This window comes from Rhinoderma darwinii, chromosome 5 (assembly GCF_050947455.1).
Source record: "Rhinoderma darwinii isolate aRhiDar2 chromosome 5, aRhiDar2.hap1, whole genome shotgun sequence".
NCBI lineage: Eukaryota > Metazoa > Chordata > Amphibia > Anura > Rhinodermatidae > Rhinoderma > Rhinoderma darwinii.
This window is the reverse complement of record NC_134691.1, coordinates 182565068-182580405: the sequence shown is the minus strand read 5'-3', so window position 1 is coordinate 182580405 and position 15338 is coordinate 182565068. Positions and strand designations below refer to the sequence as shown.

Genomic DNA, 15338 nt, shown 5'->3' with positions numbered 1-15338 from the left:
TACTATATTAAGCAGTAAGTAGCATTATATTTTGTGTATTGTATTAGAAAATATGTTGGAAGACCATAAGGAAATATACAGGTGACTGTTTAAAGAGGGTGTTCACTTTTGAGAAACTTTAGCGTGCCACCACAGTGTAAATGAAGCGTTCCACAGTTCCTATTAAATTGAATGGGTTGTCCCTGAAATGCACAGATGAGCCGTGTTCACCAGAGTGAGACACTCTTTTTAGAGCCACTCTCCTCTCTAGCAGATGAGGTTACTAAATAGTGAAGCTCCATCTATTAATTCAGAATTCCCCATAAGGATAATCTGAAATGGTTTTCTAAACCAGACACCCCCCTTTAAGAAATGTATTGTTGCCCATACATGTGTATAACAGCGTTGTCAATGAACTTTACACTACTGTATATTTATTTTTATCAGACCTATTCATGAATGTTATAAAAATACATAAAGTGTGTGTGTGTGTATGTATGTATGTATGTATATATATATATATATCTCCTATACCAGCTGTTGCATCGAGAGCCCGATATTGACTGACAGCTGGGCTCCCGCTGCAATGGTTTGGATAGCAGATAACTCCTCTGCCTGTTGTGGTTACCATTGGGTAACTGTATGTCATGGTGGCTTATTGCAAGCCAAACCATGATGTACAGTTACGTTCTGTTGGTTTAAGATGGGGCAAATTATTTTGGGGCAAGGCTGTTATATCTAATGGGTACAGGTACACTACCGTTCAAAAGTTTAGGGTCACTTAGAAATGTCCTTATTTTTGAAAGAAAAGCACAGTTTTTTTCAATGAAGATAACATTAAATTAATCAGAAATACACTCTATACATTGTTAATGTCCTAAATGACTATTCTAGCTGCAAATGTCTGGTTTTTAATGCAATATCTACATAGGTGTATAGAGGCCCATTTCCAACAACCATCACTCCAGTGTTCTAATGGTACATTGTGTTTGCTAACTGTGTTAGAAGGCTAATGGGTAATTAGAAAACACTTGAAAACCCTTGTGCAATTATGTTAGCACCGCTGTAAACAGTTTTGCTGTTTAGAGGAGCTATAAAACTGACCTTCCTTTGAGCTAGTTGAGAATCTGGAGCATTACATTTGTGGGTTCGATTAAACTCTCAAAATGGCTAGAAAAAGAGAGCTTTCATGTGAAACTCGACAGTCTATTCTTGTTCTTAGAAATGAAGGCTATTCCATGCGAGAAATTGCCAAGAAACTGAAGATTTCCTACAACGGTGTTTACTACTCCCTTCAGAGGACAGCACAAACAGGCTCTAACCAGAGTAGAAAGAGAAGTGGGAGGCCCCACTGCACAACTGAGCAACAAGACAAGTACATTAGAGTCTCTAGTTTGAGAAATAGACGCCTCACAGGTCCTCAACTGGTAGATTCATTAAATAGTACGCGCAAAACGCCAGTGTCAACATCTACAGTGAAGAGGCGACTCCGGGATGCTGGCCTTCAGGGCAGAGTGGCAAAGAAAAAGCCATATCTGAGACTGGCTAATAAAAGGAAAAGATTAATATGGGCAAAAGCACACAAACATTGGACAGAGGAAGATTGGAAAAAAGTGTTATGGACAGAGGAATCGAAGTTTGAGGTGTTTGGATCACACAGAAGAACATTTGTGAGATGCAGAACAACTGAAAAAAAAGCTGGAAGAGTGCCTGACGCCATCTGTCAAGCATAGTGGAGGTAATGTGATGGTCTGGGGTTGCTTTGGTGCTGGTAAAGTGGGAGATTTGTACAAGGTAAAAGGGATTTTGAATAAGGAAGGCTATCACTCCATTTTGCAACGCCATGCCATACCCTGTGGACAGCGCTTGTTTGGAGCCAATTTCATCCTACAACAGGACAATGACGCAAAGCACACCTCCAAATTATGCAAGAACTATTTAGGGAAGAAGCAGGCAGCTGGTAATCTATCTGTAATGGAGTGGCCAGCGCAGTCACCAGATCTCAACCCCATAGAGCTGTTGTGGGAGCAGCTTGACCGTATGGTATGCAAGAAGTGCCCATCAAGCCAATCCAACTTGTGGGAGGGGCTTCTGGAAGCATGGGGTGAAATTTCTCCCGATTACCTCAGCAAATTAACAGCTAGAATGCCAAAGGTCTGCAATGCTGTAATTGCTGCAAATGGAGCATTCTTTGACGAAAGCAAAGTTTGAAGGAGAAAATTGTTATTTCAAATAAAAATCATTATTTCTAACCTTGTCAATGTCTTGACTATATTTTCTAGTCATTTTGCAACTCATTTGATAAATATAAGTGTGAGTATTCATGGAAAACACAAAATTTTCTGGGTGACCCCAAACTTTTGAACAGTAGTGTATCCTTTAAAGAAATACTCAGGGACCGTGTACTGATGAGGTAGTATATCTAAGTCCATTGTTTTCATGTTTTATAGCTATGCTGTCTTCAATGTATTTTTTGGGGATAACAAAACATGTGCCTTGGGGCTCGTGCCCCTGATCTTTTTAGATTCTAACTGCGCCCCTGGCTCATGGTATTCTCATAAGCAAGCAAGAAATATATCCTGGTCCTTGCTTTTTTAAATATAGTATGGGAAAAAAAAGCAGATCCCAGGTGTTTCACTAGCCTAGTATAGAAAGTAAAGAAAAGGGTGTGGTATCAAAGAATAGCACATCAAAGGTGTTTTACTAGGCTAATATAGACAGTAAAGAAAAGGCTACGGTATGACATAAATAGTCTCTTAATCATATGTGTAATATGGTGTGAAATATTAAACACCAACAAGAGCAGTCAAAGCATATCACTAGGGACTGTGATTTAGTAGAATGAATGATATTTATCAGGTTCCTACTATTTCTACTACTGAGATTTGCTTGATAATTATAGATGAAATCGCCTTAGTTTAGTAAATGGTCTTCAGCTTAGAGATTGGTCTTTGTAAAAGCCTGGGATCCTAGTTTTCCAGAGAAATAAGATGATCGTTTTAACTAAGATTAACTCCTGTATTGATTGCACAGGGAGGATGGTTAGGGTTATGCATAGATTGGTATTTATAGTAGTTTCTAAGTTAGTGATGTAATTCTAGATAAATAGATAATAGATCAATTGATATGAACTGAATAAATAAATATATATATATATATACATGCACGAATTAACGTAAACATAAATATTTTTTAAGATACTGTGTATAAATTTAATAATTGTGTACGCTAACATTCTGCTAATGTGTGTGTGTGTGTGTGTGTGTGTGTGTGTGTGTGTGTGTGTGTGTGTGTGTGTGGCATTTAAAGGGGTTTTCCAGTCCTAAGAGATTGAGGCCATAAATACCTGATTTGGTGGGGACACCCCCGCCAACCAACTGTTTTGAGGAGGCTGGAGTGCTCGTTAGAAGGGGCTACGACGCTCGTACGAGAGCTGCTTCCCCTTCAATACTGTCACTGCTCACACTTTGAATCCTTGACAGACTTGTAGCAGCGGTTCACAGTATTACAACCTTCTCCCATTCACTTCAAGTATGTCAGCAATTCCCAGTATGAGCAGTGACCGTATTGAAGGGGAAGCAGCTCTCGTACGAGCGTCGTAGCCCCTTCTAAACAGCAGATCGGCGATGCAGTCAGTCAGACCCCGACAGATCAGGTTTTGATGGCCTCTCCTGAGGAGAGGCCGTCAATTTCTTAGGACTGGAAAATCCCTTTAGTTTATATAAAAAGTTGCTTTGAAGAACTGCATGATATCTATTTTTCAGCAACTAATATTCTGTATTCTAGTGTGATGCAATATAACAGTCTTTTTTTTAAGATAGTTTATAATAGATAAGCTGTTGCTTTTAGAGGAAGTAGGTAAAGTACATAGACAGCGCTCCTGCACTACTGTACCATGTACTGGTTACAAGTCTGCCAGCATGATCAATTTCCTGCTTGCCAGACTATTGCTATCCATGGTGCTGAAGGACTGCTCGGTCTAGTGTGGGGAAGGGAGACTGAGCTCTAGCTTTCCATTATTTCATATTTTACTTTGATTTCCACATCTGAATACAAGTTATGTATTGAAAGTACATTCAGTCATACAAAGATAATCTCCCTAAAAACATCTGTTCACTGTGTACTGTCTTGCATGTTACTGTGACCTGACATTAACAGATGTAACGGTCTTATCCATTTTATTTGTAGCCTTTTTGTAAGTACATTATAATTTTAACAAGGAATTTATAGATTCTACTTTTATGAATATTAATGATTAAATTACATAGTATTTTTAATGTTACCATTGCTTTTCCCTCTTAAAGAGCCTTGGGTGTGTCTGTCACAGACTATACATTTGAAGACTGCCAGTTGGCCTTAGCTGAAGGACAGCTCCGTCTCCCATCTGATACATCTCTTCTGGAATTTGCAAGACTTGTTAGAAGTCTGGGGTAGGTGATCTATATTCACTTCATAGTATAGCAATATCTAGTGCCCTCCTTTGTACAGCCTAAACTTGTCTTTCGCTGACTACATATATTAAATAGTAAAGTAGAAAACACTAGATAGTTGCCTCACACATAAGAAGCAAAACAAAGAATCAAGTAAAGTATATTTCAACTGTGTACTGAGGCTGCACAGGTAGCTATAAAAAAAAAAAATGGATTGGAAATGCTGCAGGGGACTGTGTGCATAGACTATCATTAAAGGCTATGTAAACCTTTTTGAAAGGCAATTTTTTTAAAATAAAAAGGTAGATTGGTGCAACTTTATAAATAGTTTTTATTACAAATTATTTTTACTTTTTGAGATACACCTGCTCTGTATTCTCTACCTGTATTCTCCATCTATGAACTTGGATGTAATAGATAACACGTAGGTCCCGCTTTCACTGAACCTGTCAGGTCCGCGAACCTGGCGGGAACAGGATTTAGCACTAGATACAGCTCTTCTGTATAGACCATACAGAGCAGCTGTATCTCAAAAAGTAATAAGAATTTTTAATAGAAACTATTCATAAAGTTACACTGGTAGACATTTTTATTTAAAAAAAAGAATAAATAATTGCCTTTCAAAGATTTACATAGCCTTTAACCGGTTAGTGACCACCCATTAGTCTTTTTACGGCGGCCACTAACGGGCTTCATTCTGATGCAATTGCCTTTTTCTGACGCTGCATCGGCATAAATAAATAGAGCAGGGAGCGGTTAAATCTCTCTGTTCTCAGCTACTTTGTGGACTTCCCCTTACAAAATGCTTTATTAAAAAAACAAAAAAAAGTTACACATATTTGGTATTGCCGCGTCCGTAACAACCCCAAGTATAAAGTTATTACATTATTTAACCCGCACAGAGAACGCTATAAAAAGCAATGCAAAAATTGCTGTTTTCTCTGAATCCAGCCTTTTTAAATATTTTTTTTAAAAAAAGTGATCAAAAAGTCGCATCTACTCCAAAATGGTACCAATAAAAACTACATCGGCTGAAAAATAAAGTTATGGCTCTTGAAATATGGAGACTGAAATATTTTTACTGTGTAAAAGTCGTAAAACATACAAAATTATATAAATTTGGTATTGTTGCAATCGTAACAACCCGTTGAATAAAGTTACTGTGTTATTTATACCACATGGTAAAAGGCGTAAATTTAAGACGAAAAAAGGGTGGTGACAGGCTGTTTTTTTTTTTTTTTTCTATTGCTCCAAAAAATAATAATTAAGTTAATCAATAAATTCTATGTACCTCAAAATAGTGCTATTAAAAAATACAACTTGTCGAAAAAACAAGACCTCATGCAGCTATGTCGACATAAAAAAGTTATAGCGCTTTGGATGAGACAATGGAAAAACTTAAAAATGGCTTGGTCATTAAGGCCTAAAATAGGCTGATCACTAAGGGGTTAAAAGGTTAGTAATTTTTTTTTTTTTTTACTAATTGTTATTTGTTTTTCTACAGCTTAAAACCAGAGAAGCTTGAAAAGGAATTGAAACAGTTTTCTGAAAGTGCTAAAAAAAGAAATGGGGAAAAGATAAACTTAAAGGAGTTTGCGGAGTACTTATCTGTTCCAGTGACGGAGAAATTAGAGGACCTATTTGCCTTATTTGATGAGGTTTAGTTTTATCTCCATTAATTTTATATTAATGCCTGACTTAACCCCAGTAACTTAACACACACACGGTGGAATCTATATAACATACCTTTGCTGTTTCTATACAGTATCTTCTTACAACTCACTCTTAGTGCTGTCTACATAGGATGGTTCTTCAGGTTGACTAGCGAACTTTTGATTTCCTTTATTGGTGACCACTGTTCCTAAGTAGCTGCATGTGCTTAATTGGTCACAGGAAGGGCCATCTGCTTTAGAATGCATTGCATATTTATAAGGCTTCGTTCACATCTGCGCCAAAGGTTTCCGCTACTATCACCATTGATTCCAGATCGAAAACGACGGAATCATCTAGTGAAAATTCTGTCCCAAGATGGTTATTATTTTAAAAGTTATGAGCTTTTTTCGATATATGCAAATTAGTCTATACTTGACAAATAGACGTCGACAGCAGCGATTCTTTTGAGGTGGAGCTACCGCACAGCCTCTGGCGCTGTATGAGAGAATCCGGCTGGAGGGAAAGGGGGATCACTTCAAATAGCAATATCTTCGGTTGTGGACCACCTAGAGCAGTGGTTCTGGTGTCAAAGACGAGATTTTAATGAAACTAGGATCACTGTTCTAGCTGTGAAACAACTAGAGATATCGCCAGTTGAAAACAGTCGGGAATGTAAGCTGTATACTATACGATCACACTGTGTTGCTGGGCAGGGAAGGGGGAGAAGCTGTGTGCTGATCAGACCGCGTCATACAGAAAACATTACACTGCCCAGAGTGAAAAGAAAGAGTCCCCTCCTATTTGGCGATTAGAGCCACATTAGCATATTTAGAAAAATGCTCATAACTTTGCAAATTTTTTTTTTAAAACATATCACACTGTAGTTATCAGCAGCAAAGCGTCTATTAGATTAGTTAGGAAATAGGGAATTGATAAACTGCTGACAGATCCTCTTTAAGGCTAAAATGACCAGTGCTTGTCTTATAAGTCATCCGGATTTCGAAATGATCATTACCAGAAAAGTTTTTTTTTTGTTTTTTTTTTTAAAATTCAATGGGAAATGCGTAAATCTTAGAGCATTGATAGGCCACTTTTTTGTAGTAGTAGTTGCGCCCTTGGTAAATAACCCCTTTGTGCCTGATGTGTATTTAATAGACCTTTTATCAGCAGAGTTTTGAATAAATTATATACGTTTCCTCCTGTCTATAAAGTTTTCTAGTTTTGATTTCAGTTTTTTTCTAGAAAGAAAAAAAAATCATATTTATTATGTATTTGACCATTTCAGAATGAAGAGGGTGTCATTGATCTACGGGAGTATGTGATTGCTTTGTCTGTTGTATGTAGACCTTCCAAGACGCTGGAAACCATTCAGTTGGCTTTTAAGGCAAGTAGCTGTTTCTCCACTATTTTACGGAGGTCCTTGGTGCATTGAACTTTGTGCTATTATTATTATCATCTTCTGAAGTTTGGGACCATGATGTTTTATGGCAAGTTGCCACATTCCATTACACGCTGAGAGCTATGATTGTCAATTTCCCACGCCCTTGTTGCAGTTCAGCTTTACAAGGTAAGGCTGGGTTCACACAGAGGTTTTTTTACGCGGAAACCGCCCCGCAAAACGTGGCAAAAAAACGGCCGAAAATGCCTCCCATTGATTTCAATGGGAGGCGGAGGCGTTTTTTTCCTGCGAGCAGAAAAACCGTCTCGCAGGAAAAAGAAGGGACATGCCCTATATTCGGGCGTTTAGGCTTCTGACCTCTCATTGACATCAATGGGGGGCAGAGAAAGTGTATCTCGTGGCATTTTGAGCCAGATTTTGCTCCTGCAAAAAGCTCTGTGTGAACCCAGCCTCAATGTGTGGATGGAGGAACACACACTTATCTATTGGATGTTTGCAAAATATCCCTAAAAATATAATATATATATATACATTTCATTTTTGACTTTGAATGCCTCATCAGTCATGTGAGATACAAATGGGTATTTTTAAAGCATGCTCCACTTTTATGGATGTTTCGGGCTTCTACATAGCACCCTTGGCAGTCCCTCTTTTCACTGATGCTTAACCTGACTAATGTTGATGGCCGCTGTGGAGACTATTGTACCTTATCTAATATTTAAGGAAAACACAATAAAGGGGATGCTATGCTTTTAATTATATTTGTTCTTTAAGATTTAAAATCTATTCCTATATGAAAATTATTGACTGTACAGCCCTTACAGTGTTTAATGACGTCATACCTTTCTCTTTTCCTATAGATGTACCAGTCAGAAAATTCTAAAACTATAGTGGAAGAGGAGCTGGCAGTGATTTTAAAGACCGCGCTGGGAGTAGCAGAACTGAATGTAGCAGATCTTTTTAGAGCAATAGATGAGGAGGAGAAGGCCAAAATCACATATGGTAAGCCCTAGATTTCATGTAGAGATTTAGGTGTTATCTGTGGTTTTACATAGGACTGCAGTTAAACCTGCCGCATTATGTTGAAGGCTAATCACAATGCAGATATGATCCAGCTCCAAAGAGAAAGTTATAACTTTAGCTCTACTAAATCTGTATAAATTTGTTATGTTATTTATGATTTCCCTTAATGTAGAGTCTACACAGAATATGCAATTTATTTAAAGGGTTGAGCAGGATTAGAAAAACATGGCTGCTTTCTACCAGAAATAGCGTCAAACCTGTCCATGGGTTGTCCTTGGTATTGCAGCTCATCTACATTGGACTAAATAGGGTTGAGCTGCAAAAGTGGGCACAACCTGTGGATGGATGTGGTGCTTTTTTGAAAGCAAGCAGCCATGTTTTTCTAATCCTAATCTAACTGTACGTCCGTTGGTATATAATATACCACGGGACTGAGCCACAGGTGTCAGTGGTATATTACAGCTGACACCTTTCAGTAACGGCTGGGATTGGTGATACCGTGGTCAATAGCGACAGCAGCATCTAAGCCATTAGACGAGGGGGGTCCCCTCTGACGCAATCGTGAGGTGCCGATCGTTATGACAGCATTGGGGTCTAATGAAGGTCCCCAGGTCTGGTATCTTGGTCCTTTTTCTAAGTCCTGCCAGAGGTAGTGCCTAATAGGAGCTGGTAAAAATCACAATACACTGCAATACATTACTATTGCAGTGTATTGTACCATCGAGCCAAAGATAGCTTGTTCAAGTTCCCTATGGGGACTAAAAAAAAGAAATCGAAAAAAAATAGTTAGTCTTTAGTAAAGTCAAAAGAATATATGTTAAAGGTAAAAAAAAAAGTTTGCCCACTTTTTTTATTTTTTTTCTACTAAAGTAATGTCAAAATAAATATAATTGGTACACCTTCTACATGGAGTTTGCATGTTCTTCCCGTGGGTTTCCTCCGCCTACTCAGATTTCCTCCAAAAAACAAATAGGGAATTTAGATTGGTGACATTGACTGAGAACGACTACTGTACAGCGCTGTGGAATATGTTGGCGCTGTAGAAGTTAGAGAAATAAATAATAAAATAAGTTTAGCCATGTCAGTAAAAGTCTGAACTATTACAATATAACATTATTTAATCCACAGGGTAAACGCCATAAAATAAAAAATGCTAGAATTGCTTTTTTTGGTCCCCTTCGCTCCCGAATAAAAAATGATCTAAAAAGTGATCAAATAGTCATATGTACCAATAACTATAGCTTGCCCCACAGACAAAACGGGAACTCCACACTGCTCCATCTATGGAAAAATCAAAATTGTATGGGTTTTAAAATCTGACGACACAAAGCAAATTTGTTTTTTAACAAATAGATTTATTTTTGTAAAAATAGTAATTCATAAAAAAAATAAAATATAAATTTGGCACTGCCGTAATCGTATAGACCTGCAGAACAAAGTTAGTGTAGCTAAACGTTTGACATATCAGAAGTTTGTCATAGAGACATGTCAGAAGTTTGGATTGGTGGGGGTCCGAGCACTGAGACCCCCACCAATCTCTAGAACGAAGCAGCTGAAGCGCTCGTGTGGTCGGAAAGCCGATGTATCGGTGTACGGGCTCATAGAATTTCTATTGAGTCCGTACACAGATATATTTATTTCCGGAAATAGCCAAACAGACACGAAGCGGCTAAGCGCTCACATGAGCACTTCAGCTGCTTCGTTCTAGCGATTGGTGGTGGTCTCAGTGCTCGGACCCCCACCAATCGAAACCTCTCACATGTCAGAAGTTTGTCAAACGTTTAGCTACACTTTAACATGCTATTTCTTCCGCATTGTGAACGTCGTGAAAACAAAATCTAAAAAATAAATAAATCACTGTTTCACTTGAACCATTTGGCTGCACTCTTATCCTCTAGGCAGCATAATATAAAGACTTCCATGTTTAGTGAAAATATTTATGCGGTTAGCCTTGCATTATCCTTATAGTGGGCAGCTTTTACAATTTATTAGAACATATATGTAGCCTTGCTTTCCCCACACAAGATTTTCAGATGTATAGAAAAAGATACAAGAAACATACAGTACATGGTGGTCCTTTTTATATATTCGCTTTAGTTACCATAATTCATCACAGTACATTGGTTAGAACCAGTCAGATTACTACAAACCAGCAAAAAAATTGGCTGCCACAGTACTGTGCCACATTTCCTACTATGCACAATCTGTAGATTTTGGATATGGATAGCCTCTCTGATAGTGGATGACCCTTGTATTGTCAACAAGGGCAAGTAAGTGTGATTCTAATGGAATCACTACCACTTGTCTCATGTCAAATGGTTGGAATGTGGTGCTTTCAGCATTAGTCAAATGTTTTACTGGTATATTGGCTCCAATGTTGTTTACTGGGTTATTTCTAAGTATTGTTGCTGACCAAATTCATCCCTTTTTAAGTAGAACCACTAGAATATTTTTAGTGTACATTAAAAAAATGTGTCAACTCTCTATCTTACATGCTGAAATATGATCACTTCCAATTATATGAGAAAAGCCTGAGGCTGCACTACTGAAAGGTTCTGATGACATCATACTTTCTCATTTCTGTCACGACTAAATGCATCAATATATTCTACCTAGCTTGAATATTTGTCATTGTATGTATTCTATTTATGCACAGGAAAATTCCTACTCGCAAACAATAATGATGTAAAGTTTAGATTTAGATTAGGTTTTTTTTATTGTAATCAGATTTCGTTTTTTTTGTTGCTGCAGACTATTACCATAATTTCTCATTAATTTTTTTATTTTATTTTGTTTTTTACAGTGGACTTTGACAGGTTTGCTGCTTTGAACCCACATTTTGCTGAAATGTTTCTATATCCAAACATGGTGGACTCTGAAACATGTGTAGACAGCTCTTCCGCCACTGCCCCGAACGGTTTCTGTACTGATTTCACACCTGAAGATATGGAAGAATACCATAATGCGCAAAAGAAACTGAACTAAAGCTGGAACTACATCTCCCTCTCCTGGCGAGGGGCATATATGTATTGTACCTCTCAACATAGATAAATCCGCCTATATTTTTGTTTGTATCTTTGTAACAATTTCCATTACTTTTTTTGTTCTCCTTTTTTGCTCTGTGTTCTTTAGTACAATCAAAGTGTTTAGAAAGCAAAGATGGAATTTAGTTTGAATAGCTTGGAAGGAAAAGCGGGTGTCATATATAAACTGGAACGGGAGAAAACAGGGGGGTTGCATATGGTAACCAATCAAATACTGGACTTAATTGAAATATGTACTAGTTTTCATACATGACCCGCAGTGTGTGCTGTAATATATGCAACAGATACCAAAAAGCCTTACAAAAAAAGTGCTTTTCACTACGACAGACTTACAGGCTTGTAGCGTAATATTATAACCAAGTTGATATTTAGTCCATTGATAAAACTGTGGACTATGACTTCAAGATGCAATACACTGATATTTTGATTGGGATATCATCTGAGTTCTCCATTCATATGCAGCAATGTTTTTCCAGGAAGTGAATTGTTTTGATCCTAACAAAATACCAGTTTGCCATAGCGGGACTTTTCCTCTGCTTAACATCAACATGCTATCCTAGTGATCATGGGGATTTAAAAAAAATCTGATGGCTCTGACCATCGTGACCACAAACCAGTAGGGATCATTGCTATGTTCTGATTTCCTCTGTCACTGTTCACCTGGCAAAGCATGGAATCCTTAGACTTCCTTCGCCAAAAATATCTGTCACTAAATGCTTCTTTGTAAGGTTTTTTGGTATTTGTCGTAATGTAATGTTTTAAAAATTTGTAGTTGCACTGGTTTTATAGCACTCCATGAGTTTCCGGTTGTTCCAATGTTGGTGCACTGGAGTATAAAAACTCCTCTACAGAGGTCCAGCACACACCCAATATGTAATGTATTTTCCATATGTTGTGCGGAGTGTGCATGAACAGCAGAATCTGTTCCCCATGTGAAGTCTAGTGCACTTTGGTGAGTTCTTCTCTAGGTCACTCTTTTAGGTTGTATTAACCTCATTGATTACTGAACAAACTCTATTTAAATTTAATTACGTAGTTAAGTTTTTCTGCATTGCACATTTACATAGTATTATAAACAGATGTCATTGACAGGTCATTTTCTTGTTAACAAGTATTATTCATTTGCAGGTCTCTGATTACAACAAGATTGTCCTAGGTTGTAGTAAAAAAGAATACATTTTACAGTTTTTAAAGCACATTTTCACCCAAAACTTGGAACTGGCTATTTGTACGTAGATCAAGAGTTAAAGCAGCAGCTGAAGTTTGGTAATTGTTTCTTTTACTTAGAGATATTTACATTTTTCTGTTCAGTAGTGGTGGCCATTTTTGCCAAATTGATAGCCGGAAACGCAGCCATATTGGTTTTCACTTTTTAAATGAACTTTTTAGCAACTGTTGGTAAGTTGTTGCATTGTTATTCGTTCAACATGCTGACAGAACTAATGTTTCTGAGAAGCCAATGCAAAAGTGACAACCAATATGGCTGCACTTCCTGTTTTCACTTTAGAGAACAGAAAAATTACAATATCTCGGTAAGTAAAACAAACATAAGTACCAAACTTTGGCTGCTGCTCTTACTTCTGATTTACTAATATATGGGCAATTTTAAGTATTGGGTGCAAATGTGTTTTTTAGGAATCCTATTTTGTGCAGTTCCCTAGTATATTAAACCAATCACTTTTACTGAAAGCACTGGATAGACCAACCTAGACCTGGAAAGCTGCCGTGAATTGTTAACACCCCAGAGTTGCCTATATAGGTATAGTTTGTTGTAGAACATTGGACAGTTTATGGCTTCGGAAGGCACAGGGAGTTTTGAAATTCCCCAATGCTGACCTGCTTTTCTTTGCTTCTTTTCTGCTGGCAGTGGGAGCGATTTAGGTCATACCAATATATTAAAGATTCGCTCATTATACAATTTCCCAATAGTTTACCCAAAGTACATAGGAGGCACGTTGTGCTGTGAGTGCTAAGTGATCTAATAGCTTCAATACAAACACTCTAAAATTGACTCTTCAGCAGTGGACATGTCACAGGTGCATCTTTATTATCTGTTACACATTAAAATTTGCTATATATATATATATATATATATATATCTAATATTATATTATATCAACTGGAAAATTTCAGAAAGAGGATAAATGATAAAATCGTGCAGCAAATGTCAATATTTGCAGGAAATGTTTTATTTTTATATATATATATATATATATATATATATATACATGACATTTACTACTACAGTATATGTGTGTGTGTGTGTGTGTGTATATATATATATATGTGTATATATATATATATATTAGCAGAGAACAAAGTGAAATTCCTTTTCTCCTGCATCAGAAAGTCTTATATTCTAGCAGAGCCCAATATTCCATAGACTGAACAGAGAACCAATCGGGAACCAGTTAGGGAGTTCATCTAAATCATAGTGATAGTAAAGTATTTTGTGGTAAGTTTATTTTGGGCTGTCTTGCTAAACATATGATAGTCTAATAATACAGAATATCTGGTAATCTGTTGCATTACCGATCCCATTGATGCTGGCTTAAAGGAATTTTACTGTATATTGTGAATTGAAGGTTTATTTTTCATTTTCCTCCATTGAGGCACTTTTTACCTGTAATTTTAGAATGATTTTGTTTTCTTCTTGGTGTGCTGATCCTTCTTCCTTGCTGAGTTCAGGAATGTTTTACATTAAGATGTCAATGTAGAAATGCTTGAACTAATTCTCAGGTTGATCTAATGTGGGTGAAACGTAAAAGGTGCCTACGAGTTACATTCGAGGGACCGTCAAAAGCTGTGCTTTGATGGTTTTTCTTTATTCCATTTATCCTTTTTTAATACTTAAACCTTCCGTTTTGGTCTTGAACACATGGCAGCTGACACTTCACGTTTGATGCAATGGCCCTTTAAAAGAAAAAGCAGCTACTGTGAATTAATTGAGGGAAGATGATTCTGATGGTTACTTTTCGAAATCGCAAACTGACATCTGTATGCATTCCAGGGGAAATACTTGCTTGTCTTTATTAATATTCTTATTGCTTGTGAATCAATTACTTAATTTTTTATTTTTTTTATTTTTTGTTCTCCAAAAATTGTGAAGTGATTTGCCTCTGTGTGACGGGTCCATTGATGCCCTTTGACCTCAACTAAGCAAAGCTTGGGGTATGCAATATTAAGCTGTTGAGCATGTGTTTTTTGAGTGAGGGACTGAGGACCTTGATGAGTGGCAACTATAAATACATTTTGATGAAATATAAGAAATCATGAAGGGAAAGATGTTCCGCTCTATTTCTAATCACACTTTTAATGCGTGTATTACTTTACACTGCCAATGTTTGTATCTGTCAAATTGACATACTGAGTGTTGTGTGTATGTTATCTTGTAACATAAATTTATGCACAACTGAATAGTTTCTGTTACATGGTATTATTAGAACAACTCAAATTTTTAGTCAAATCTCTTGCTGTGTCTTAGAATTGAGGATTTTTTTGAACATGCTAATGTTTAATTATAAACTGTACTGATTTCTATGGAAAAATAAAAGTGAGATTTCCAGTACTTTTTTTTTGGTTTCAGATTATTCACGCCAATAAAGCATTTTAAGTAGATAAATAAAAATTTGATTTGGGGAATTTTTTTGGGCCTTTTTTTTTATTTTTGTTTTCTTTTGTTTTGGTTTTTTATCTCCACCCTTTTTATAACCATATACCATGATTGATTATTTAAGTTCAATGTAATTCCACACAGACCCTACATGCTTGTTCTTTTTATCATTCTGTCTTTGAACAGGTTTTTTTTTT

General features: G+C 36.9%; 1 protein-coding gene across 2 annotated transcripts in view; it reads left to right on the top strand.

Moving 5' to 3' along the window:
* Positions 1 to 15096, top strand: part of LPCAT1 (lysophosphatidylcholine acyltransferase 1) — a 104310-nt gene extending 89214 nt beyond the window's left edge. For both annotated transcript variants that reach the window (XM_075826770.1, XM_075826771.1), the window contains 5 exons: positions 4284 to 4409; positions 5914 to 6067; positions 7348 to 7446; positions 8322 to 8463; positions 11288 to 15096. In XM_075826770.1, the coding sequence (XP_075682885.1) occupies positions 4284 to 4409; positions 5914 to 6067; positions 7348 to 7446; positions 8322 to 8463; positions 11288 to 11469 (703 nt within the window). In that variant the 3' untranslated portion in view covers positions 11470 to 15096. The remainder of the gene's footprint in view (positions 1 to 4283; positions 4410 to 5913; positions 6068 to 7347; positions 7447 to 8321; positions 8464 to 11287) is intronic.
* Positions 15097 to 15338: the final 242 nt, after the last annotated feature.